This window comes from Corvus kubaryi, unplaced genomic scaffold, assembly GCF_017639235.1.
Source record: "Corvus kubaryi isolate FWS band 111438036 unplaced genomic scaffold, C.kubaryi_AGA036_p1.0 71, whole genome shotgun sequence".
Taxonomy (NCBI): domain Eukaryota; kingdom Metazoa; phylum Chordata; class Aves; order Passeriformes; family Corvidae; genus Corvus; species Corvus kubaryi.
Window position 1 is genome coordinate 17,181,606 of NW_024582059.1, and position 27,153 is coordinate 17,208,758.

General features: G+C 39.7%; 1 protein-coding gene across 8 annotated transcripts; it reads right to left on the reverse strand.

Annotated features, from left to right (window-relative positions):
• Window positions 1-1,294: 1,294 nt before the first annotated feature.
• On the reverse strand, window positions 1,295-27,153 carry OTUD4 (OTU deubiquitinase 4). Of its 8 annotated transcripts, XM_042049904.1 has the most exons (22): window positions 26,624-27,132; window positions 25,002-25,085; window positions 22,050-22,100; window positions 21,692-21,738; window positions 19,848-19,920; window positions 19,306-19,387; window positions 18,930-19,074; window positions 16,966-17,023; window positions 16,463-16,580; window positions 16,172-16,236; window positions 14,395-14,495; window positions 12,984-13,108; window positions 12,691-12,871; window positions 11,968-12,133; window positions 11,007-11,127; window positions 8,922-8,977; window positions 8,216-8,374; window positions 7,555-7,693; window positions 6,467-6,546; window positions 6,277-6,391; window positions 5,574-5,614; window positions 1,295-3,920 (listed from the first exon to the last, which is right to left on the reverse strand). In XM_042049904.1, the coding sequence occupies exons 1-22, from the start codon at window positions 26,786-26,788 to the stop codon at window positions 2,694-2,696; spliced, it is 3,399 nt and encodes a 1,132-aa protein (XP_041905838.1). In that variant the 5' UTR covers window positions 26,789-27,132; the 3' UTR covers window positions 1,295-2,693. The 8 variants fall into 8 exon arrangements, with proteins under 8 accessions (XP_041905838.1, XP_041905839.1, XP_041905836.1 ...); XM_042049905.1 differs by having other exon boundaries at window positions 6,277-6,546; window positions 8,216-8,263; window positions 26,624-27,133; XM_042049902.1 differs by having other exon boundaries at window positions 6,277-6,546; window positions 8,216-8,371; window positions 26,624-27,133.

Below are 27,153 nucleotides of genomic sequence, written 5' to 3' on the forward strand. Positions count from 1 at the left end.
AAGGAAATTTAAAGGTTCCTTGCTTACTTAAGCAGACATGTAAAAACAACTTTCAGCTATGTATCTTAAAAGGAAGGGTGTTTTCCATTCAACAGTTCTCTGCCTTCACTGGCATGTGAAAAACATTATGAGAAAACATGGCTTTGTTCTTTATTTACATTTTTGCCTCAGAATGTTTTTTAAGGCATTCTGTATGTTAGTAACGTGGTTATTTCATAACCTTGGCAGTACTGAGCATTATATACACATTACTTCCCTCTTGTCTTGTAACAGCAATCCACCTGTACTACACCAGCAGAGGGACTCCCTATGGAAGTGCAAGTATTGAATACATCTTTACACCACCACCCTGGTCAGACAAAAACTTCCAAAGGCTGACTAAAGCTTGTTCTCCTCTCACAGCTTAACTCCCCTTGGAGTGGAGTTGTGCATTTTCTCTTAATCACGTGTAATAAGGCTAGGTAAAGATGTGGTTCAGCAAATACCTGAAGCTGTGTATCACAGCTCATTATATGCTGAATATTACATATATTAACAGGAAGATCCTGCAGTCTAAAACATCATGCCCCAGGCCAGAGGTTGGGCCAATCAATCTACAGCTCTTTCAGCAAGAGAGGAAACCAGACTTACTTGATCAGCAATGGAGAAAATACATCTACACCTTCCAGTCCTTCACTGTCCTAGAGCAGCAAGGCAGTGTAGGCCCAGCTGAAAGTTGGTTTTTAAAAGTAAATTCTAAAAGCACATCCCTCCTAGTTACTGCCATGCCTCTCTTCCCCAGTGTTTCCCAACAAACTTCTGTAGAAGTGTTACTGCCTTCATTCTTGCAACAAAGCTTGTGACGAAGAGCCTGGTCAAGGACAGAATGATTATTGGGGTACAACTGGAGTTACAAGTTTAAAATTCACCAGTAAACTCAACAAGCAGCCCTCTATGGTTTTGAAAGGAGTTGAGATAAAATGAGAACGACAATTGTAACAACAGTTAAATAAATCCCTCAGTGCTTGCTTCATTCTTAACCTGAAAAGGTGAAGATTGCCTCTTTGAAATCCTGAATACATTTCTGAATGAAAACGTATTTAAGATTAAAAAAAGAAAAAGCAAAAAGCCTTCAGCATGGCCCCTACCCCTACAAACAAAAACTGCAAATTCAGTATATGGCCCCTTTTTGTTCACTGCTTGCCACATCCTGTTCATCATTCTGCTGCTGACTACAGCTGGCTCTGTAAGAACAACACTTCATTTAACATCATTGCAACAGGTTTAAATACATAAATATAATTTAGAAAGCAAGTGAAAAGACAAAACATTTATTTTAATTAGGGTTTTATACATGGCATGCATCTGAAAACAAACTCTTTATCATGTAACTATCATCTGGTTTCCGCACCAAGGGTGTACAATCTCAGACACAATGAATGGGTACCATCACCTACACTACTGTTTACAGAGATATAAAAATATACACAACAATTCAATTTTACAGAGCAACAGAGCTGAGTGAATACTGTGCACACTGCACTCTCCGAGTCTGGACAGCTGAACATCCAGGCTGCAAAGGCAACAGGAACACTGCAGAGATCGTAACCGGGCTCAGAAGAAACAGCATCAGAACTCTGACACAGTGTAAAAATATAAGGCAGAAGCCACTTTCTTCTGAATTGTAGGGAAGAGCAGAGCACACTGAGACTCTCCATTCTTGCTTTTAAAAGTAGTTCCAGCAAGGAGTTGTACATGCAAAACATCAACAGTGCAACAACAAAAGAATACTGAACAGTAGCTCAATCGTACAAACTTAAAAAAACGTAACACGTACTTTATGCATCTCCTCACAAAATATCTAGGATTTGTCAGTGCATTAGTGTTAAAGTGGCATTAAAAAAACTTCTGCTATTATAACAGATGCAGAATTATTTTGGAAATGCATAGCATCTACATTTTTATTGTCTTTGTAATTATTCAGTTGGCATAGGCACCATTCTAGTCACACCAGCATTAAGAAGAATTCATGGTGGAAACAGCCATTCTTATCAGTTCAAACACAGGTATTCTTGACTGCTTGTCTTGATTTTAATTTCAACAAATAAATGCTTTTTAAAATTCAAAAATATACCCTATGATTATGAAAAGAACTATATACAACATACCTAAGACACAGGGTTAGCTGGCTGCCATACGTGTAACACACAAGAGAAAACATTCAAGTTTGACAGATATTTTTTCTTTTTGAGATGAAAGGCCTTTGGGTTGGAAGCATATCAGAGACAACAGTGCAGTAGGCTGAGAATTCCTTTAGCTCAGTTCAGAACTAAGGCATTGTATGATAAAATATACATTTATATTTGGTGCAATGTTACTGTCAATTTTAGAATCTAGATCACATCAAATGCTGTCATTTGTCACTCTAGTAAACGCACATACCCATCTTCTATCACAAACGCAAACCTTTGTGGGGAAAAGAATTATCAAACACTAAAACTATTTTTTTTTTCTAATTTGACATTGAGGAAAAACTGCTAAGCCAAACAAACTCTAGACTCTCCCCAAAAACCCTGTGGTAGGACTTGACATCCTCCTAGTCTTTACTTGCCAAAAATTAAACATACTGAACTTCACTAAAAAGAAATTAAGATTTTAAACTGCTATTTCAAATTAGTTTTTGCTTCTTAAATTTTCCAATTATCCACTAAACTCTATGCTTGCTGTCCCCTCTGATTATCTCCCAGTGTTGCCCTTCTCCTGTCATTCCTATATGGCTGCCCTCTGAAGTTTCTCTGATACTGGTAGCCATCATCTCTGCTTCTGCTGGGTGGTCCTTTCCAGGCCTCCTCGTTTCTTTGGAACTGGTACCCTCCCCTGCTGGAATACCCCCTGTCAGGTCTAGGCCTTCTACCTCCTCCATAAGTCTGGTTATAGAACTGCTTGGATCTGCCACTCCTCAGCATGTCAGAAACCTCACTGTCATCTTCAGAGCTGTCTTCCCTCGTTCTCTGCGCCCTGCTTTCTGTCTGCACGTTCCCAGTGCCCTTGGACTCTTTTCCTTTAGCAGGCTTCTCCTTCCGGCTGGGAGTGCTGGGTTTCAGTTCGTTTTTGGGAGGTTCTGCCAGCAGTGGCTGCATGCTGGGCCCTGCCACCGGCCTCTCCAGGCCCTGTGTCTGTGGAGGGCGATGTTGCTGCCCAGCTGTTTTCTGCTTAGGAGCAGCTGAAGGACAGGTTTGCTCCAGCTGGGGGGCTCTTGCTGAAGCGTCCTTCGGGGTCCCTGCAGCAGCCACTGGGAATGGGACGGTGTTGGAGCTGCTGCTGCTGTTGGTCTTCTGGAGCTGCTCTGCACAGTTCACTCCAGGAACTGGAGGGCTGCATTCTTTGCTCACATACATGTTGGCAGAGGTGCCAGCTGCTGCCTCTTTGTCCTCAGGTGACAAGACAACATTAGGTCTTGCTACTGAATTCTCAATGAAACCCTGAACTGGGTACCCATACCAAAAGTGAGGAAAGAAAGGAGGTGCTATTGGAACAGCTCCTAGAAAGTGATTGTGTCCAAAGGGCGGCTGCGGGAACATATTTTTCCCTCTTAGGGACTCCTCGTAGTTCGCATGAAGAGCTTGCGCTGGATTCTCCGGTTCGACACAGACCTGCCCTTGACTTTCTGACACCTGAGCTGAAGGGATGATCAGAGGCAGTGATGGAGATCTGTCAACCTGTGGAATCTGACCGTTGGACCTGGTCTCAGTCTGAACAGCAAAGTGCCTGTTTGGTCGTGCAGTTTCATTTTCGTTCTGAGTCGGAGCAGCCTCCTGGAACCAGGGGTTGTGTGGATACACAGGAAGGGACACGTTTGGGTACATTCTACAAGCAGCTAAATAGGCCTGGTGCAGGGGGTACAGGTAAGAATGGGGTGCCCACATGGGACAACTGTATGCCTGCAAGACAGCAGGGAAAAGAAAATTTAAAAATCAGTTATTTCGTCTTTGGAATGTTCAGAGAGACATAAAAGCACACTAGTCGTTTACCATTTTGAAACAGTTAAATTATAGGAGATAAAAGTTAATTTTCTTTACAGTGACTGCCCTCAATTCTAAATCCTACGACTCTAGGATGGTGTTCTTGTTTTTTGTTTTCCTTCCAAATGCAGTTGAAATGGGCAACAGTTATGACCAAGCAAGAAAACATAGTAGTAGTTTCTATACAGTTAAACATGCAATGCTATTAAGCTCTAGCTATGTGTTTGAAGAGAAACATTTCAAACTCATTTTCCAGAATCACACTTACTAACTAATCAGCCATTTGTTCTACTAGAGCTCACTTTGCAAAGACTACAACACTGAAGTTGTCCACCTCAGGTGGCAACCCCTTCCCTTTTCTCTACCTCCGTGTTAATGAACTGGACTCTGTAGGAACAGGCCCTGGAGCAAACCATCCTGAAAAGCCTAGCCAGACCTCCTCTCCAGGAGGCCCTTCCCTCTCAGTGTGCAGCTGGAAGGGTGTGGGCAGGGCAGAGGCTGGAGCAGAGCAGCAGACAGACAATGCAGAAGGTATTTTCCCGGGCCTGCTGTACCCTGTGACACCACCGAAGGAGCACAGCCACTAGAACATGGGCTGGGACCAGCAGATGGTGCTGAAGCGCCAGAACGACAGGCTAGATCCTAACTAATCCAAAATACCAGTAAGGAGAGTCCCAAACATGTCAGCTTATGAACCTCACGCTGTTTAAATACATTGTGGTGACACTTGCTAATGAATGACTTAATGGATTTTCTATTAAGCAAAGAGACTTATATTAGGTAGAGGTATCTAATTTACATTGGAAACTGCTGAATATTCCCTCTTTGCATGCCCAGACACCAAAGAATATCATTGCTATAGCCAAAGTCCCATGAAATAAACCCAAGAGCTCTCAGCACCTTGCCCAAAGTCGTTTGCCTGACAGAAGAGGTAAGAAGGTAAAAAAGGAACGTGCAGAAGGGAGAAAGAAAGCAAACAACTAGTCCTTCCCAAGCAATGGAAAACGCTGGGATTTGGCTAAGCCTCTTCCCCAACCAAACACACAGATTTGCACCACATTTACACATACACACACCTATAATTACTGAAAAAGTAGAAAACTGTTGTCATTAACCTGAGCAGAAAGAACAGATACCCAGGTTACTTTTAAGGGAGTGTCCCCAGGGAAAGATTTTGGGATCTGTACTGCAGTGGCTTTGCCAATACACAGCCAGGGTTGAAGTCTGAGGACATTTTCTCATTCCCTATGCACTGCATTCAAAAGAAGCATCTTCACACTCACAATTTATCTGTGACTTGGTAAAGCACAATTTGCTGACTGTGCAGCCACAGTTGGAAGCCAATAGTTCTCACTATGGTGTTGACATTAATTTGATTTCTGCTGACTTGAACTGCACTGTGGACAACTGCTGGAATCCCAGTTAACAGCACACAAATAAGAAAGTATTTCAAACTGAAAGATGGACTTGAAATGCACAGCTGCAGCAACAAAACTTCCACACTCCAAGTTCCAACAATTATTTACAAGCGATTTTTGTAATAAACATGAAAATGTAAGTTTGAAGAGTTACCTTCACACCAAGATTGAAGAAAAATCTAAGAATATTCTTATCTAGAAAAAAAAAGAACAAAAATATTTATGAAGACCAAAAATATTTCATTTGATACAAAAACTGCATAAAGTTCTGTTTCAGTAGAGAACACTGGTATTAAGTTACTGCTTGCATGTCTTCAATTGATTAGTTGGGGTTTTTTTGCCACACTAAGATATCTAGAACACAACAGCAGTTTAATTTTTTTTTAAAGAAACAGTTCACTAAACAAACACCACTGTGCAGTCAGACATGAAATGTTCTTTATGGGCATACCTTGCATTCATAGTATGCCAAAACCTGTATTTTCTCAGGCCAGTAAGGAAACGCTCAACAGCTTCCAAGCTTTTAAATGACACAAGCAAACCTATTATTCTCACAGGAAGCAGTTCTCCAAGAATAATTCTTTACATGCACAAAACCTCAAGTTATGGTAGGGCAAGCTAAGAACCACAAAATGATCCTACCAGATTTCCAGGTGTGACCACTTCAAACAGTCACAATGTTGGCAGTGCAAACTACAGAGTTACAACTCTATTCAATATTCCACATCTTAAATCACAGAATGACAACTACTGGATCTTTTGACAGAGAATGACAACAGGACCAAAAGTTGTGTTTATCTGCATTTTAAGAAAAGAAGACCTATCAGGGAAAATGGTGTAAAATCCAGACTTCTCACCTTTAGGTAAATCTTCCCCAGTACTGCACAGGGAGTAAGGAGGTGCAACGGCTCTTTCTCCCTTTTCATTAAAAGGGAATCCAGGGTATAGCGGATCCTGGTAGGGATTCAGAGTCTGAGGCAAAGGCATTAAAGGCTGGTTAACTGCTTGTAGCCACACAGGAACTCCAGCAACTGAAGCAGATGTTACCTGAGCCTGTGATACAATAGAGTCAGGTCCTGTTGCTGGTCCTGGCATCAGTGAAGAAGCAGGTATTTGGGTTGGAATACCTAGAGGGAAAAAACCCCAACATACATACATACATAAAAATATAACAGGTATCAATGCATATATATATATATTTATGAATATACAGATGTATAATCACAAACCAAAAGACATCAGAAAAGCAGGATTCAAAATGCAAAGAATAGTTTTCAGAAAGAATTAAGCAGGTAAGCTAAGCTTTCCAGAAACAGCTAAACTGACCCCGTATTTCTTTTTAAAATTATGAATACCAGAAGGAAATAGGAAGGAGAAAAAGTGAAGGAACTGAAACTTTTATGTGAATCCTTGAAGTTCTCATTCTGACAAGTCATTTACAGTCAACTCTGAATCTGAGCTCAGATCAACTGGGCTACACATCTTCTGTCACAGACACAGTCAAGCGTGACAAGACTGTGACTGTCTCATGTGAACAAAGCAGACTGATCTGAAAGCTGGTTCTTGTAGAGAAACAGCAGTGTGAGAGAAAATGCAGCACCTGATCTAATGAGCAATATTGATTCCAAGCCAACTCCACAGACCAGAAGATATGCACAGCACTCAAAAACCCACTACACTGGCTTTGCAGCTAAGGTCCAAATGGATCTCATTAGTTCCAGACATACAAGCCCCAAGTTAAGTCCTCAGTCAGCCAAGGAACTTATTATTACATGGGACACAGAGCACAAATACGTATCAGGTTTCAACATGCTGACAATGTGTTCTACCTTAAGCAGATCCTCAGAACTCAATGCTATCCCAGTCAAGAAGAAAAATGGCAAATTGAGTACACAACCCTCTTATACCTTCAGGTTGCTCTACACCTTAAAGCAATCTGTACATACAGGCAATCAAAGATCTGCCAGAACTCTCACTAGCTTTCAGCAGTGAGACGCTACATTCCTATGAATGCCTGCCTTTGGAATGTGAAATATACGAGACAGTGTATCCTGGGCGAATCTTCAACTTAGTAAGAGAGTTAAAGTATTTTCCAGGGTTAGTAATTTCTGATTAACATTAGTATTTCTGCAAACCTGCTGGTCCATAGGTTGCTGGCTCACTTGGCCAAGCTGGCACAATGGCTGGTACAGAAGGCACTGCTGGAGGTAAATGCACCTCGGAAAAGACTGGAGAGGGTGTCGGAGTTACACTCGGCACGCATTCCGTCAGGTTCTGTAAAAACAAACAAACCTAAACCACACCATGCTTGGTGACCCTGTTGACTCCATCTTACTCAGACTACCACCATCCCCACAGGGAAGTACTAACTAGGAACATATCCAAAGAAACCTGAGCTACGTCACTGTGTGGAGAGCTCTGCTCTGAGCTCTATCCAGGCATGCCTGTATCACAGAGCCATCAGTGCTGGAACCACCCCCACAAGCTTTATATTTAAGTATCTCCAACCCAAAAGAACAGCCACCCTCACAAGCAGTTACCCATAACCTTGGAGAAACCTGAAAAGGCAAAGCTAAAGAATTTAAAGGAAAAAGCACCAGTTACCTTGGTAGCAAGATATGAAATAACCCCTCTCTCAGAAAAGAGTAGATATACTTCTACTTTTCTACCAAGGGTTGTCCTTTTACATTCTTTATGCTGGACACATCATAAAGATTCCTAACTGTAAATATGCAATTTTAGCATTATCACCATAGAAATGCCTGTGTAATTAAAAGCCAGTATTGTAATACATACGTGGCTGTGATGAAGCTCCCCTTTGTCTGAAGTCTCCTGACTGGAAAACTTTGAAATCAAACAAACATTTCTTACTTGCTCAGCAAGAATCGGAGAATCTGTTTTTACTTGTTCCAAAGGAGATGAAGCTTTTGGATAACTCTCATCTTGACTATTCTTCTAAAGCAAAGTTAGAAACAACAGACACAGCTAGTCTAATAGTAAGATTAACTTTACAAAGAGTTACTCAAAAACAGTAAACCACACTCCATACAAGGTGGGCTAAGTACCCATCACTATTACACTAGTGTAACATTTTGCTCATTGAAAGGACAGCAAAGGTTAAAAGCCAACAAGAGGCCACAAATCTTCACTGAACTTCAGAGCTCAGGGTCTGTTAGCACAGTAGCTATTAGCAAACATCAAATCTTCTGTGGTCCCATTAAACTGAAAGTACAGACTGTACTAAGCAATTACAAATCCAGATTCGTAAGTGCTCTCAATAGCCCAGGTTTGAAGACTCCCATTGCAGAGAAAGACTAAAAGTATGGGTTACAGGGCTGAGGAAAGCTGACAGAAATACAAGCCTCCAGCCTTAGGAGTATTTCACTAAAAGCAGTAAAGCAGCAGCAGCAATCACAGCTCTAAAGGCAGCTATTGCTCTGCTAATCATGTATCAGAGAAGCAATAACATTAAAAAAAAATTTGGTCTTTTCTTTAAGATTACCTCAGATGAATTTGGCTCAAGCTTCTGACTTAAGTGGATCTGCCTGGAATTTGACTCTGCAACACCAAGACATAACCTAGTAAATGAACCATTACACCACTTATGGCTATCAAAACTTAAGCCAGTTAATTTGTCTTTCCAAAATTAAACTTTCAAAACGAAACCTATACCTCAGTATATATTACTTCAGAAAACTTAAATTTCTATTTTTACCAAAGATCAAAGCATCCTAAAACAAACAGTTGTTCAGGCAGTAACAGAGCAGCTACTTCAACCTGGGTTCTCCAAGCTCTACAGGAGTTCTTTAGTGATGTTTGGTAACCATTTCAGTGATGCTTGGGGAAAGCAGGAATGAAATGCAGCCGTCCCTTTACACATATTCATTCTAAATTGCTCCTAATGAAACAGAAGTTTGTACTTTGCTTAAAGTGAAAGTATTCTGATCTGCATTTTCATTTTCAAGTGTTAAGATAACAGAAGCTCAAAGTCTTGTCTACTTTTGACTGCATAAAAAACCAGTTTAGAATGTTTCAGTGGATAAAAAGATCTAAAAAAATTTTCAGACTGCTGCACAAAGTTTCATTTCTCAAGCACCAGCAAATACTTTGGTAGGGAAGTGTTAAAAAACAGTCATGATATAAAAAGATCTGAACAAGTTCTTCACGTTCTGGCTTATATTCAGACCCGGCTACCACTGCTTGTCAATCAAACTCATGCCCAGAAGATTATCAATAGCAGATACCAAGTGTTTAAAAGCTTGTTATATGCTCTGTCACAACTAGACAACAGTATAAATGGAAACAGTATTGATTTTGAGAATTACTGCCAATTCCCCGAGCAGCAATAGGAATCCCTAAACACTCAGAAGGAAGTACACGTGATTCCCATGGGATTGTTAACCTAGTTTCACAAGAGGCAACACAATCCAGAGCATCACAAAAAGCAGAGAAAGCTGGACATGCCATGCCCCTCAGCCAAATCCATCATGACACTGGAGTCTTTACTTTCTCTCCAGATTTCTCTACATGAATGTTCCTTTGGCATTGCTTATAGAACAGGTTTGCAAAGGAAACAACTTTTTAGACATTTGGAGAATTAAAAATAGCTAAGGTGGGCCCTTGTGAGACCACTCAAGAAAGGATTCCATCTTGTAAGAGGGACTAAGGAGCACACATACCATAAACAGACAACAGCAATGTCTCTGCTGTTGCCAGAGATAAGGGAACAAAGCAAAAAAAAAAAAACTTTTTAAAAAATTGAGGGAAGGAGCAGCTTCTATGAGGAGACTAAAGCATCTGAGTTTTATTTAGTCAGGGGAAAAAAAAAAGTGGAAGAAGCCAAGAAAAAATCTGGGTTTTAGTTACGGCAAAGCTGACAAGACAAAAAGTTTTAAAAATACTAATTAAAAAATCCTACCAACCACTGCCAATTGCAATTAGCAAAGATTTACTAACTACCTCCTGACACGTATAGCTTCCATCTATTACTGCCATGTTCCACTTCGTCACAGAAGAGGAAAAGCTTTGAGTCCCTCAAGAGAAGCTAAAGAATGCTGTAACTGACTGGGGGGAGGGGGAAAACCCAAACAGAATTTTGACCATGTGACAGATCTTTCTACTGTAAACAGGTTTCTTTTTCCAGCTCTTCTGTACGTCATCCTCTCCCCTTCCTGTACCATCATATGCTAATTCTTAACCATGCCACACTGAATACTTTTACCTGTTTTTCTCATAAATTACTCTTAATGCTCCTCCCACTGGCACTTTCTGCCACACACTCTAGAATTTCAAAAAGGATCTAATTTAGAGTAGCTCTGGTAAGTACTTTAATTTCTCCTCTTCCCATTTACTACAAAAATCCCAGCCAGGAGTCTGCTCTCTCAGCCACATTCACAAAGCAGGAAAATGTACCTTCTTGACAAACCACACCCTTGCTACCTCCAGCCCAGCTTAGTTTGGTACTGCTACTCAGGATAACTTTCCCCTCATTGCCTAAACAGATACCCCATTTTGAATAAATTCTGGGGCTGGTAACAAAACCAAGCAAACAAAAAAACAGCCGTGATCTAAACCCATTTAGTTTTACCTTTCTCCTTCTGCTCTTCCACTTCTGCTGTCCACTTGCTGTTTCTTCTTTCATTATTTGAGAACTTTTTCTGGTTTACATTATCCACAGTCTGTGTAGCAGCCTGACTGACTGACTGATTCTAAAGACGTTGACAAAAGCAGAAATACCACTTTATGTAATCACTCCAGTGACACTCTGCCATCATCTGCTATGAGACTATTATGCCTTCATGACAAGTAATGTTTATGTTTGTGATAGGCAGAAATGGGGGGGGTGGGAGTGGGGGTGAGGTCTGGCTCAGTATCACCCACTGGCAGATTCATCCACTCTTTCTCATTCCTTGCTACATCTTGCCAAGTGCCCTTTAAGAGCATTCATGTCACTAGCTGACATGACAAAATCTGCTTCACTCAGACAATAAATCACATCTCCTCCTGCAGGTGAGCAAATAACAGCAAACTGTTACTGCTCAGAGGGAGAGAGCAACCTCTGTCCTTTAGGCTTCAGTCTTGCACCTACTCATTCTTTCCAGCCTTATTTTTGTTTCTGTTTGCCCTAGGATTTAAACCCAAAAAGCCCCACACGTTTAAAACGAACCTATGTGGAGACTAGCTCTTTACCCACAGGATCTGCTCACTTCCCTGGATGTACTGAGATTCCCACTCACTTCCATTAAAACTGCACCAATAGAATGATCTCCAAAATCCTACAGCTACAGATGCTCATGTGTCTCCCATATTTACATGCCATGTGTGGTGGATGTTCAATTATTCCCAGGATAAACTACTATGTGTATTTTCTTATCTTTAACCTGTAAAGTGTTGAAGATACTTTGTAATTAGAAATACAGGTGAGTGCAAAATTAACATCCCTAATTTTTGAATTGCAGCATGATTCAAGGACTGCAAACAAATCGCTAATGAAAGGTTCGCAGACAAGCATGGAAAGTGCACTATTAATTACAATGAATACAGCATACATTGCAAAGAGCAGGAAAAGCTTGTTCATCCCGCTGCTGGATCTCATAAAGGGAGCGAGACTCCTCTATGGCCTGCTTCTCCCTGCGCTCCTCCGGAGACAGCCCAAAGTAATTGCAGTCCCTGCTGCCATGGCTCAGCTCCTCACTTCGCTCACGCTCCACTTTTCTGCACAGGAAAAAAGGAAGCGGATTACCTGGACTCCAAAATTCAGGATCAAACACAACACAAACTCATGGGTTAAGGAGGAAGAAAGCAGATGCAATGATGGAAATTAATTCCAGAGGAATCAAAAAATCACTACCAACAAATGCAGGCAAAACGCTGTTCTCATACTCCTTTCAAGTGGTTAAGTCAGAACATGAAGCAGTCCCCTACGACAGGTTTAGCAAAAGCTGAGGGAAGATGTTAGCCCTGCCCAAGAAGCACTTGCAACATTATTTCAGCCCCAACCAAAAAGAAAAACAACAACTGCAACAAAAACCCACACCAACATCCACTTTCCAAGAAAAAAATGAGGCTCTGTACACAGTTGCTGCCATGCAAAGAAAGAAATAATTATTTTTCCTGTACTTGTGTGTATTCTTAAGGACTTGGGACACTTCTTAAGAATTCAATGGCAGCATATTTCAAAAGAGTATGCTGGAAGCATCTGAAGTAGGCACCTGGGCTTCCAGGAGCTCAGTCAGAGTTCAAGCCAAGGAAGATGCTGTTTGCAGTTTTACCTTACAGACTGGGAAGGATTCCTGCCTGGAGCTTTTTGCTCAGTTGAGGTCTGATGAGGTTGGGGCCCAGAACACAAGAACTGGTGCTGCCTGGTTCCCACAGTATGCTGAAGTCGAGGAGGTAGTGCTGACTGGGGTTTGATTGACTTGCTCTGATTCTTTGGCCCTTTGCACTCTGCATCTGTGGTAACAACGTGGAAACAGGTAAGACTTTTGTTTTAATCATTTTTTAAGCTCTTTGGGACAAGACATCTGACAAAGATTCTGCCATACAAAGACAGGTACAGTCCTACCAGGCTGAGCATTCTGCCCCCATGTTGGGTAAAACTTTTTTATCTTCTTCCCTGGCACAGTGTTCCAGCCCTCCATAGGAGAGGTCTGTGGAAGAGGTTTAAGGCTCTTCAGTGAGACAGCATGCCTACAAAACAAGGAATTACAAAGGGAATAATATCTTAAAAGACCAGACTGTGGCTTGCAGAAATTAATACCACATGTTCACTAATACTGACAGATCATTCCATTTTTGAGAACACTGCATTCAAACTCCTTTGCCTTTATGATTACACTCAAGCAATGTGTAGAACAGCAAACCCTTTTTTTTTCCTTTTTACATAAAACTGGTAAGTTGACACAAACTTATCCGGTAAAGAATGATCAGCCATTTGCGAAGTGCCTATTGTAATGTCTCCAAGGCAAACAGAAAAAAAAATGATCACAAAAAGCAATATACTTAGATAAAAGCAATACACTTAGATAAATTTATTACCAACACTGGAATAGGTGCCAAGATAGAAAGACATTGATGGTGTATATCCCAGAACAATTACTGCCTTTTTAAATGAGGATGCTGTAAGGATGGTCCAAGCAATTGTTTATATCATTTGAAAGGCAGACATCCAAACAGGTTAAATTCCAATTTAAAAAGGGTTCAAACTGCAAGATAATCTTTGGATCTCACAATATTTTCTTTTTCTAATGGAGATCAAATGAGATTAATGGACATCTTTCTCATTTACCTTGATTGAAAGTGTTTCCTCTTCCCAAACTACAATCAATGTGGGTTTTTTTGACCCAGAAGTCACAGGACTTACAGCAGAGCTCGGGATATCTCAAACTGCTCTCTCCCTGCCCCCTCCCCACCAAAAAACCCCAACAAACAAAAAGCCCCACCCCACACAACCAAAACCATCAAATCTGCAACCCACAACAACAACTTTAAACGATTTTTTGTCTCAGGTAGGGCAAAGATGATGCTGATCTAAACAGCAACTTGGCACTCTCTGCATGAAATCAGGCAGAGCTACTCAACCAACAGAGGAGCTCAGTGCTTTAATGGACCTTTCAATATGAAAAGCTTGTCACAGATCTAGCATCTAATTATTAAGTACAAGCAACACCTTATTAGCCTGGTGTCAATCTGTTTAGGTTTGAATCTTGTGCAAAAAGAATAAAATTAAAATACTACTAATGTAGTTACTGTTCTACTCTCCAAGTAATACCCGGACTACTTAGCACTACAGAAAAAAGTATGAAGTGATAATCAATTTTTCCTTTTTTTATTAGTATGTTGTTTTCTTAACAAATTTGTGGTACTACTGCTTCAAGTAAAGAAAAAGATACATTTCAAGGGCTGAAGTTAACTCTGAACCAAAGTAATGCTTTGTTCAGTTTGGTGCTTCCTTCCAAAAGAGATTAAGCACTTACTTTGCTCCAAGCTCTTCTACAAATACAACAACTGGCCCATTCTCTGAAAAAACTTCTTGAATATGGGCATTATAAAATTTCCCATTATGGTCTAAGCGCACCTGTAAGGAAAAAGAAAAAGAAAGTGCATTAGTTCCAAAGATGACAGTGAGAGGAGGTAACTCTTCAAAATATCAACATTGTTAGAAGCAGAACTTTTCCTCTGGGCAGCAGAAGACCTGAGAATGCACATCACAATTCAGTAAATGAATCAAAAGCCAATCTTCAATCCCTATTGCTTCTTCAAAAAGAAATAAAAATACTATTAAAACAAACACACACACACACAACACTAAACAAGCAGCTTACTCAGGAACACTACTTAACGAACTATGCTTTTCAAAACCACATGAGAAAGTTAAAAGCAATCAGTGCAGCCAGGCTTTTCAGCTTTTCTGAAAACACTCTCTCACAATAAAACTCAAAGCTTTTCCATATTAAAATCCACTTCACTTCAGTGAAATTTAGTCCCATCAGGAACATAATGAACACCAATTACTTTGGGAGTTATTCTTCAGAAGGTCTTTTTAATTTATAAAACAACTAAAAATGTTCTTCAGACATGATCATGTTACTGGTCTGACTGACATTCTATGTTCTTAAAATTCTTCTGTTGAATAAAAAAAAAATTCTTAATGTTCCACTACAGTATTTGGCTTTACAGTTGTATTAATTTGATCAACTCTAATTTTCACTATTTACTTCATGTTTTCTCCCCATGTTTTTATCCCACAGGTTTACTGTCTTGCCACATACATATGAAATCTGAGAGAGAGAATATGTTAATTACCAGAGTGTTTTTTCCTAATAATATCTGTACCCTTCAATAAACACTACACAATACAGCCTTAGGGTCTAAAATGCAAATTTCAAGCCTGTACTATTGAACAATAAATAGTCAACTCAGCATCAAGTTCCTTTGGCTTGGTTTGGGGGGGAAGGGGTTTGAGGGCTTTGTGGGGTACTTTGTGGTTGGGGTTTTTTAGGTTTAGAGATGTGTTTTCCCTGGAGTTTAGTCACTATGGTTGATTCCATTCCACAAACAAAAAAGTACAAATTGAAAAAGCCCCTGTGCTGCATGATTACCCAAACTGAATATTTTCTCATTAATACTGATCATTTTAATAGATGATCAAATGTCCTAGAAAGAAACATGTTTAGCCAAGTACCATCACTTTAATTAACACACTTAAGGGGACTAATCTACAATTTGAGAATATAATGGCAAACCTTGCTTCTTCTTAAGCAGCAACACTTAATACAAATCTTAATCGAATTTAAAGACCACCTCTGTAACACACTTGCAACACCCTAAGCGGAAGAATCGCCCAAAACTTCAGGATCTGCAGTAACTAAAGCAAGCTCTACTTCACTACTTGGAAGTATTGAGATTTCATCAAAGCCAATTTACAAACAGTAATCGCTATCTCCAGTGTCAAACACAAATACATGGATCTACAATTCCACGCTTAACGTTGAGGCTACCAGACATCTTATACACGTACTCTTGCAGTTAACCTTGTGGCTTTTTAATGTAGCAAATTTGCGCTGATGAGTAGTACGTATGCTGTAAGTCACAAACACTGCCAACAATTAAAGAACAACTATATCTTCAGCTGAAGACATAACCCAAGCGTATTTAGAAAGCAGCAATATCAAAATAGTTAATAAAAAGGGAAAATTAACATCTTGGGCAAAATGTTAATGTGGCTATAAACTACCATTCAACACTACTTACTTTACATTTATCTCCAATGGAGTATTGCATGCCAGCAGCAATAGAGAAATCTTGTTTTTGCTGATCTGTAAAAACAGAAGAAGTAATACACTGTTAGTCTAAATACAACAAAAGAGTTACTTTCTTGATGCAGTAAAAATGCAAACCAGGTGTTCAGGCCCTAAATCTGCCCAGTGATCCACGTGAGGAAAACCAAACTAAACTCAAACTGCCACTTGCATCTGTTCTTCGGGAGGGCTTCACTTCACACAGCTTGCAAAAGCTGCAACTTTGAAGTATCCTGTTACTCACCCCATTTGGATCGGAGCCAAACATCGTATTCAACGTTTCTGTAAACCAAGGGATCAAGCGATTTCAGAACCTTTTTAGGCAACGCCAACAAGTTGGGATTCCCATTGCTCTCAAGGTGCTGCACAGAACAGAACAAAGTGCTAAATGGTCAACTACACAGACCTGTCAAGTTTTGCATTTTTCAATCAAGTGCTCAAGCCTTGTACTGAAATATAGAGAAGCTGAAGATACCTAGAGCATAAAGAGCTTTGAAAAAAAATAATTAAATGGTGTTCTTTTAACCATAACAGAACGTAATTGAGAACTAAGCAGCACTAGAAAGGACACTGTCCACCTCTGAGCACATCAGAAATATACATTACTTTTCAAAAAAGAGGGTAGTTTTTAGGATGTTACATGTTAGGAAAGCTATTAACTCAAGAGTCTCTCAGGAACATTAAATACTAAAAAATACAGGAGAATACAAGTTATTAGAAAGAAAATAAATCTCAACAGAAAAATACCTTGTTGCCAGAAAGAGACTTCATTCCATTCATATCACTAAGTGTTGTAGCTTTACTTCTGTAATAGGACAGAGACAAGTTATGTTTTTATAATGAACTGCAGTATTACGAAGGTGTGAAAATCAGGTAAGACACATCTAGAAGGGGACAAAAATACTGAAGCTACCATTCTCTACATGTTTTCCTGACAATAAGCATCCCACAGAACATCTTCACCTCTTGAAGTGAAAAAGCTGTCTAAAATAAAAACTACGTTTTTAACTTTCTATGATATAGAAATAAGATCTTGGGTTTAAGTACAAGTTTTAGGAAGTCTATTTTATGTGCGCTGACTTTGTTGTCACTTTGAAAAAAAAAAGCAAGGGGTGGAAGGCAAGGGAAACAAAAATCCTCTCAGAATTTTTGCAACCACAATGCATAAGCAGACATAAAAAAACCTCAAAACCTACTCTGTTAGTTAACTTGCATCAGGCACTCTAATTTACTCTTATTTTCTATACCTGACATCACTGGAAAAATAGTTTCCACGGAGAAAGTCCCACGTATTTTTCCCTACAACAGTTGTAGGCAACTCTCAGCGTGAAATTCTCCCAAAACTATTACACTTAATAACAACATAACTGAAAAGTTTGTATTTATAAAATGAAAAGAATCTTCTGGAAAACTAGCTGATGAAACAAGCTGAAGTCAACTTTAAGACAAGCAAAAGATTTAGGACCTCATAAACACAGTAAAGGGTTTGTAATTTGTGTTAACTGGGTCAAGAGTCACATACACACACCAGCCCTTGCGTTATAGGACATATGGTTTAAATCAAAAACATTGAGTTCCACAGTCTCCAGTGAGAATATGACCTTATTTCCAAAGGTGCTGAGGAGGTTAGCAGGATATTTTCTTAGGAATCCCAAAGATACAGGGTAAGGCTACTGCTTTTGAATCCCAGAAAAGCTCCAAGAACAGAAAGGAATAAAGATTTCCACTCACTGACATTTAGCTACAGTAATTGTTTCCTGAAGCAGAAATACTTTGTATTTTAATTGGCAAAATTCCCTAGTATTTTTTTTTCCAAACACAAAAATAAGCTAATCCCTTTCCCAGAACTTCTTTTTTTTTTTTTTTCTGTGATGTTTTCCATCATCTTCCTTTCTCTTGTTTTCAACCTGTGGGAGAAACCAGCTCCCAACAGCTCAAAGAATTTTTTCTGCCACATGCCACACAGCAGAGCCCTAAGGAAGGACTGTAACAATCATTGGGAAGAGGGGACATGATCCACTAATGCAGCATCACCTCCACAGTTTCAATGGAATTTCATACAAGCCAGAGTTAAGAATCCTACTAAGCAGAAGAAAACCCGCCAACACGTAAGTGCAAAAATGGCACTGTGAAAGACTGACTATGCAAAAGGAGTCAGGTCAAAATCTCAAAGCTTGTTAGAGCATCCAGCAAAAAGAATATAAACCCACCTCATAAAGATCAAGATAAAAATGGTGCAAGCTACATCTCTGTGTCTCCATTAGCTTCACCTCAAGCAGGCATTCCAGCCCCCAAATGTGGAAGCCACACAAGATGGATTACATTCCTGTAACTCTACTCAGCTGCAGAGTAAGCCAAGTCATTCTCACAGAGTTTACCATGGCAGACTGGCACACTGACAGGTCTCCCAGGGAATTCTGTTATTCTGAACAGGAAGAGGTACATGTTGCAATGGCAATAATCCATTATGTAAAGAGACTCAAGGCTAGACCGCATAAAAAACAGAGGAGCCAGAAGCCTGTCCTTAGGTAAGTGAAGATTACACATTGCATTCTTTCACACTTCTAACCCTGCCTCTTTGTGCTTCTTCTCTTAGTCATTTGTAAGTGTTTTCAACCCTAACTTTGGATTCTACTAACTATCAGAAATTCAGAAAACTCATTTAACTTGTGTTCACAGGCATCTTGTGTTACCTTTTCAATCTCATTTACCTGTAGTTGTCATCTTCTGAATCTGAAGCAGACACTTCACTGCTCCCATTACTTTCCTCTGTCACACCAACAGCACTAAGTTCTGCCATGATTTTCTTTACATCCATATCAAACACTTTCTCATAGAGCAACTCATACAGCAGAGCTGGGGAAGAGGAGGAGAAAGTAGAAGAGCAAAATCAATTACCAGCTGAATCAGTTTTTGTTCCAGCACTACAGATGGTAATCACACAGTCACTGACAACTCAAACCGAAAACCAACCTACTAAAAACAACTGCGACAAACTTTCACACAGAGCCTTTTCCTGAAACCTAACACTGACAGCTTTAAGATTTTTGGTAAAAATATGCTTTTAACTAATGGCTTAATACTTACACTGGCACAGAGCAGCCTTTTCTGCATACTCTATAGGATACACAATATCATAGTGGTTTCCATTTGAGAAGCACAGCAATACCTATTAAAAAAACCACAGATATTTTAGGCTTTGCATCTCACTTGATTTTTCATAAGCACTACCTTTTAAATTCAATTTAAGGCACCCATGTGCTTTGTTGTGTCTCAGCATCTCAATGTATCAATAAACAGTCAAAATGTTTGGGGATGTCCTTTAAACCAAACAGAATTTGAACAAAAGTCAAAAAGAATTTAAGACAAGTTAGTGCCTGAAAATTTATTTTTACAGAATTTTATATTAGTAGGAAGACATGCCACACCCTAAATACATCCCATCTATTTAAAAAGAAGTGTTACATGTATTAACAGCATAGCTGCCTTAAATACGTACAAAACAGCTAAAATTGAAATCTCAGAACATTTCATTGTGTTGAATAATAAAACTCACATGCAACTACTTGCTGTTTATAAAGTAGTTTTACTTCAGCCTGTCACAACAGCCATAACTTTATTTTTTTTACCTTATCAGAAAAGCCATTTTCAGTTACACGTGAAGGAGAAGCATTTGGCTCCTGGTATATTATGAAATCTTTCCTGGAAAAAAAAAAAAAGGTAGTTAAGAATTTATTTTAAAAGTAGTATCAATAAAAATTTGAGTATTGAAGTCAAATTCAAGGAACATACATAACCACAGAAAACACCTAGGGGTTTCTCTGCTATCATCAATCTCTACCATGGTTTGAAACTTAAATATTTTCTCTTTCCCTTTCATCCATAATGTTCTCTTTCAGTTCTTTGCTTAACAACCTGTCACTTCCTCCAACTTCTTTCTCACACAGGCAAAAGTGTTATCAGTCTTGCAAAATAATTGAGTATATTCACAGTTTCTGGATTTAAAAAAAAAAAAAAGAAACTTTTTACAGCTAGTCAGAAAAAGCAATTCTGAGAGGAAAAGAAGACCCACGTACTTCAGGGAGCGAAGAAAAATTTACTAGATAACCAAATTATATTTGTGAGAGGTCTGAAGAGTGAAAGTGAAATCACACCTATTCATACTGAATTTCTATCCTATGCCTGGAAAGCCTGAAACTTGCTTACTTATTCACTTGGAACAGAAAAGGAGATTTGTACTTCTGCTTCCATTAAGTCTGCCAGCATGCAGGAAAGAAAGCAACTGTTTCCCTTTACCTCCACCACCATTCCTACCTTCCCTGAGACTCTAAATTGCCTTTTCAATAGAAGCCTGTCTTCCCAAAATAAGCACGGCAGTAACTACTCTTGTGTGTTCACCTCTGCAGTGAAATACTACGAAAGAGTTGCATCTGTGCCACAAAACCCTCCTGATGCTTTCAGTGGAAATTAAAAAACCCACTATTATCAACCAGGATTTGTCTCTATTCATTTATCAGCCCTGGATACCAATGTGGCATGACTGCAAAATAAACTACTCCTATTTATGAGAATACATTTCTCATGGCCAGAAATACAACAGATCATGACCATCCAGTTTCTGATGTGATTAAGCATCCAATTCTGCTGACTTTGAGTTATATCGCTCTACAACCTGGCTCAGTGTAACCATCAGACCTTCTCACCAAGCCTCTTGAGCCAGACCTTGCTCTGACTTTCAGCTCAGTCCTCCCCCATCCCTGCAGCCACGCAACTCCGAGCTGGTCCCACTGACCTCACAAAATGCAAAGAGAGAATTCCATGCAATTTCCCACACGTAGCACTCGAAGTGCCTAAAGGCAATATTCAACTAGTTTGATTCTTTCCTCTTATCAGCTGTCTCACTAATAGAGAAAGCCATTAATTTACAGTAAACATTTTGAAGTACTGAATTTTTAATGGTTTTACAAACAGCAGACAGTGAAGATGCTGCGGATTACTCACTCTCTTGTGCAATAACTAGAAAGCAGTTATAAATATTCAGCACATTGTTTCTCACTACTTTGTGAAGGAAGATTTAGTATATAGGAAATCAGTACAGCCCACAACCCTTAGCAAGAGGATTAGTACTAAAGCCTTAGTGAGAAACAGGAAGAAAAGCAATTTTAACAGAAAAACTAGGATATTAAAATTAATGAAATACAAACTGTACGAGATTACCCACAACTGGCTGGGCAGGTGAGATACATGGCATTACTGCAAACCTCTACTCACATCCCGGATTAAATGTCATTTTCTAAACTCATTTTTTCTATTTTTATTTAATCCCTTGACAGCTGCAATTTTCAAAGCATATTTATAATTTGACAGTGTACTATGGTATGGCATAACATAATTCCATCTTTTCTATTCCAACTGATTTACTAAAAAAACAACAGAAATTATCTCAGTAAGACATATTGAAAGATCTTCTTACTTGTACATAAGAGAAAGGGCACTTATTTCTACTTGTCCAACCCATTCCTGTATTGAAAACAAAAGAAAACTTAATTCAAACAAACACACAATTATACCTCCTCATTAGATGATCAAGAGATGCAAGAAATCATTGTTGAAAATAAATATATGAACACTGAATCTGGAGTTCAGCAAGACATAAAAATACAATTCCTCAAATCATTTTACAGTAGAGAGTACATACATAAAACTATATATTCACATAATTCAAAGACCTTCTAAGCTCAATCAAAATTACTTTTGAGGAAAAAAAAATCCAATTAGCCATCAACTTCAAGGAAAGTACTGTTTTCTATTATAAATCAAGTTTAACATACCTGTGGATTTTCCAAACTTTTTAAATAATCTTCAAATGGCCCCTCTATGAACTGGATTAAAAAAAAAACCAAAACAGCAGTAATTAGTCATTTTTAATAGTGCAGCATATGGAATCCCCAGTCTGTGACCCACTGTACCAATGGGAATGTACCACTGGAAATTGAAGGCTCCCCTGCCCTCAAAAAGCTTACAACCTAAGTATAAAGTGATGTCGAGATGAAGGAATGAACAGTCAAACACATTGGTTTGCCTTGCAGAAAATAACCACATCAACAGCTTTCAAAGTCATCAGACAAGCCAAAATAAACCAAAGAAAAAGCCCCAAAAAGAAATTCAGCAGCCAAATGGGGAATCTGGAAGAAAGCAAAGATGATGTAATGTAGACGTTTATAGGCAATTCATCACAGGCATACAGAGCATCACTGAAGAGAGGACATGTGGACTTGAATTCAAGTATCTTGTTAAATAAACAGCAATGGACAGTCAGGAACAGGCATCACACTTCTGCAGTAAGGAAGCAGTGGTAAGGATCTAGTACAGCCAACTCATAAAGCACTTTTTCCTCTGTTCTGTATCACTTCAAACTGCTTTTACTTTCAGCAAAAGATGCAAACAATCAGACTACACTTCAAGTGCCAGCCCAAGAAAGTGATCCTTCAGCTGGACTCACTAACACAAATGAAGAGGCCAAACTCACATTTGCCAAGAGCAGACAAAGATGCTGCAGTAATTGAGATATCTTAACTTCAAAGTATTTCAGCCACACTGGCCACAGAGAGGCTAAATTTAAAAATTACTCTTTAGTCACAATCTGCTTGATTTATTTGAAATAAAGATCCACAGATGTCCAAACCAAGACGGAAATCCCTTTATGAACTTAAGCTGCAAGCTGGATGGCCTCTTTACCAACAGAGATTAAGAAACAAGATAATAAGGAGAACTGAGTGGAGTAGTGAGATTAAAAGTTCTGCTTTAGCCATTTTGAAGTGAGAAGAACCAACAAGCCTGGCCCGAATTTCTAATTTAGATAGAAGCAGTCAGGTGTGAAGTTAAAAAATGTGCATCAGTACGACATGATCACAGACAGCAGTTGCTTTTTGTGTCAAAATTGAATGACCTGAAGATATTGCACAGAGGAAGAAAGGAAGGGCACCAGGAAGTTCTCACAGGAAGCTGAAGAGTTAGAGAATGAATGTAACACAGCAGCAATTCAAGATAACACTTCAAGAAAGGCTGAGGATGGAAATGAAGATGGTGGTTACACTCCTGAAATTTTGGTTATAACAGTATCAGTGGAAACAAAGACACAAATTCAAGCTGAAGTGATTACAATAGACAGAGAAGAGGAAGTTCAGTAAGTGCTGCCAGTACATGTCAATAGAGCATAACTACTGAGGAGGCAGCAAGTGAACAGCTGAACCAGGAGATATGGGAAAGAGGCATTTGTTGTTTATGCTGGTTGTGTGTTTGGGTTTTTCAAAGAGAGATAACAATGCTGTATTCCTGACAGAAAACACAAAGCATAGTGAGAGACAGAGGCAGCAAAGGAGAACAGCAGAGCTGAAGCGAGGTACCCGAGGGAGGAAGAACACTGGGAAATGACAAAACATCAAACACCTCCTCTCACAAGAAACTTTTAGAAAGGAGACTTTTCAGAAAGACAGCAAAGATGAACAGACAAGAAGTCATACCTTGGGATAATGTCTGAAGGAAAAAAAGAACACTGGGATCAGGAGTTTGGAGGAGAGACACCAAAACAATACTAAAACCATACTAAAACCAGCTCGGGCTAACAAAGTAGGGATGGGAAACCACAATATGGGAAACAACATACACTTAAGAGTCAAAAAGGGCATGGAATTTCAAAACACTACACAATGGAACAAGAGAACAGAAGCAGAGAAGCAGATATTGGAATGAGTGGGGTAATTCTGGAAAGAAAGGTATTAAAAAGTCAGCAGTGAAAAAATCAAGTAAGAGAGACATCCAGGAGTTGGTAAGTCCTGGATGGACTGGAAACAATTGGAAGGAGTCAAGTCAGAGCAGCATTGTCCCAGAGAGATCTGCTGTATTTTGTATCTTTAATTCCTGATAACTTCCACATTCATGTGATCACTCACATTTGAGCCCAGGGTACTATGTCAGAAATTACAGCACAGAGACACACCCTTATTCCTGCTTTCCTTCTCTTCCCTACACCAGTGCATATCTATAATAGTCTCTATTTTGGATCTGGGTAAATTCAGAACAGAAAAAGAGAGCTGAGTAACAATCTTCTAGTAGCAAATCCTTACACATACTCACTTCCCCTTTTGTCTATCGTGGAAATCAGGTAACAGTATATACACTAGAACCCATACAAATACAAACAGAAGCACCATTATTGATTAGTGCTCTTTTAAAAGGAAGTGAAAAAAAAGATTTTATGATGTTAACACTGATGGTATTGACCAAGTATAGATCAATATCAAGCTTAGTTACAGATGTTTAGGGAAAAAATCCTACAGTGCCAATGCAGAATAAACTGCAGACCCTGAAACAAATTTCACTAATCTCATCAGTCAAATCCCTTATATATTGGAAAAGCAATTAATTAGCAGAACAAGAACATTTTATGACTTTTATTAAAGTAGGCATAATACTAAACTAAATCCCAGATTTTAGTAGCTTCACTATAGACTATTAAAGTTTAAGTAAGTTTGCTTTTCTTTCTTCATGAGCATTAAAAACTTCTCACACCCCACATCACTCCAGTCCAAGGAGTACACAGGTTTCTCCAGGCTCATGAAAATGAGTTACCACCACATATGAGCTAATTAATTTAAAGAGCATCAACTGGTATTTAGCTATGATGAATATTGCCACAAACATAGGGAGGCACAGAATACACTGAAGTCGAAGGAATAAAGTCACTTCTTTTAAATGCTGACAAAGAAAACAAAAATACTTACTGCTTCAAATTTCTCCCTATTTTTCCGAAGATAGTCTACACAAGCCATCCTAACATCAATGTGCCGAGACTGAGAGTGCAACACCTACAAAGGGAGAAAGAGAACAAGGTGACATTGGATCTCAGGAGTTTTGATGACAGGCCACAAATAATTAATGACTGCTGTCTAAATACAGGTTTGGAAATACTCTAGTTTTATTTTTAAGAATATTTAATATGCATACTCATTCATTAGCAACCTCCTCAGGCAAGTCAAACCTCAATTACTTAATAAAAAATTAAGTAACTGCAGAATTCACAGGTTTGCTAAATTCAAACCTTCAATTTCAAGAGGACTTACTAAGCAAATGAATAGCATTTATTGTTAATCTTTAACTGCCTGCTTCGTAAAGGACTTCAGTTAACTGAAGTAAGTTATAGCAGGAGTGGATGAGGATGTCAACTACCAACATGCGTTCATTCAAATGAAATCCAACCAAGTCTCACAGTGCATGTTTACCTTCTCTTCATTTTGAGAGACCTGTTGCCCAAACACTCTCTTGGAAGCCACAAATTCAGTTCCCAACATTGACACCTGCATCTACCTCCTGTCCAAATCTCTACTGGAAAACTGACTTTCATCACAGGTTCCAAGCTACCTCACTACAACATAGGAAGTTCCAGACAATTTAAGTCACAGTGTCTCTTGCAGTCCTTACACACAACCCTCAACATAAATCACTTCCAATTTCAGTTCAGTATTTCTGAATGAAGAGTACACAAATTATACCACATTTGCACATAAACACTTAATAACTCTGAATTAAAGACTTTACTTTCTTAGAGGTCATTTCCAATCTACATGATTCTATAATAAGACTGGGATATTAAAAATGTAATAGCTGACAAAAAGTTCTATCAACACTGGAGTGTGAGAGAAACCTTCTATGTATTAATTAAAAAGTCAGAATAGCAATATATATTACACATATATATTCCCTTGAGATAAAAAACCCCACCCACTTCCAATCAATAGTGTTTACTTGCCTGAACTTATCAACTCAGCAGAGAAAGGAATTTTTTTTTAAAAAGTGATCTGTGTATAATTAGCACAGGAATCTGGTTTCCCACAATCAGAAGCACCAGAGCTCCCACTGCTGTTTGCTTGTACTTAAGACAAGATGACGCTGTCGCTTTTTTCCTTTAACACTAACACTGAAATGGGGGAGGGGAATTCAACAGGAAGAACAAAATAAATTACTCATTTTCTCTAATTTTATAGTAAACTAATTAACAAAACTAAGAACATGGCTTTCCAGCTCTTTCCACTAAATTCTGTTTCCCAGTCTCATACCAAGCAGCTGTATTCCAATGTTGAGATCTTACACCGACAAAAAGCTCTGAGGAGGCGGTAGAAGGTCAAAACAGATAAGGATTTCTTGGTGGCAGGAGGCAGCTGTACACACAGAACTTCTCTCACCTTGCAAGGTGGAAATTATTGTAATAAAGTCATGTTTTTCACTGGTACGTGACTGCATAACCTTAGCCTATACCTGTCCGCATTTTAACACTAATTACCACCCACTAATGAGATCTACTTCCCATACCTTCGTGAGAAGGAGCTTTGTTTATGTAACCAGTTACCTGCTCGGCCACAGCCCTGAAAAGGCAGGACCCATCCTTGGCCACTTTCTTCCTGTACAAGCCCTGAGATCGCAGGTAGCGGTCCATGGACGTGTCCCCGGGGGCGTCCCCGCCGCTGCCGGGATGGCTCTGCTCCCCTCCGCCGGCCCTGCCCGCCGCATCCATGTTCACCGAGGAGAACGCCGCACCCCTCCTAGTCCCACATGGCGAGGAGAAGCCGCGGCGCAGCTCCGGGGCCGGGCGCAGGTGCAGCAGCCGGAGCGGGGGGCAGCGCTGGCCCGCCGGCAGCCGCAGGAGCAGCAGGAGCAGGAACAGGAGCGGCAGGAAGAGCAGCAGCCGGCTTCACGTTGTCCACTCGCATGTGGGGAGCGCGGAGAGAAGCGGCAAAGTTTCCCTGCGCAGCCCGGACTCGCAGCTCCGTCACTGCCGCGGCTTCCCGGCTGCCGCGGAGGGCCGGGGGCAGCTCCGGCGGGTCCCGGTGCCGGGTGGAACGGGCGCGTCCCGGGCGCGTAGCCGGCCTGCGGGCGGAA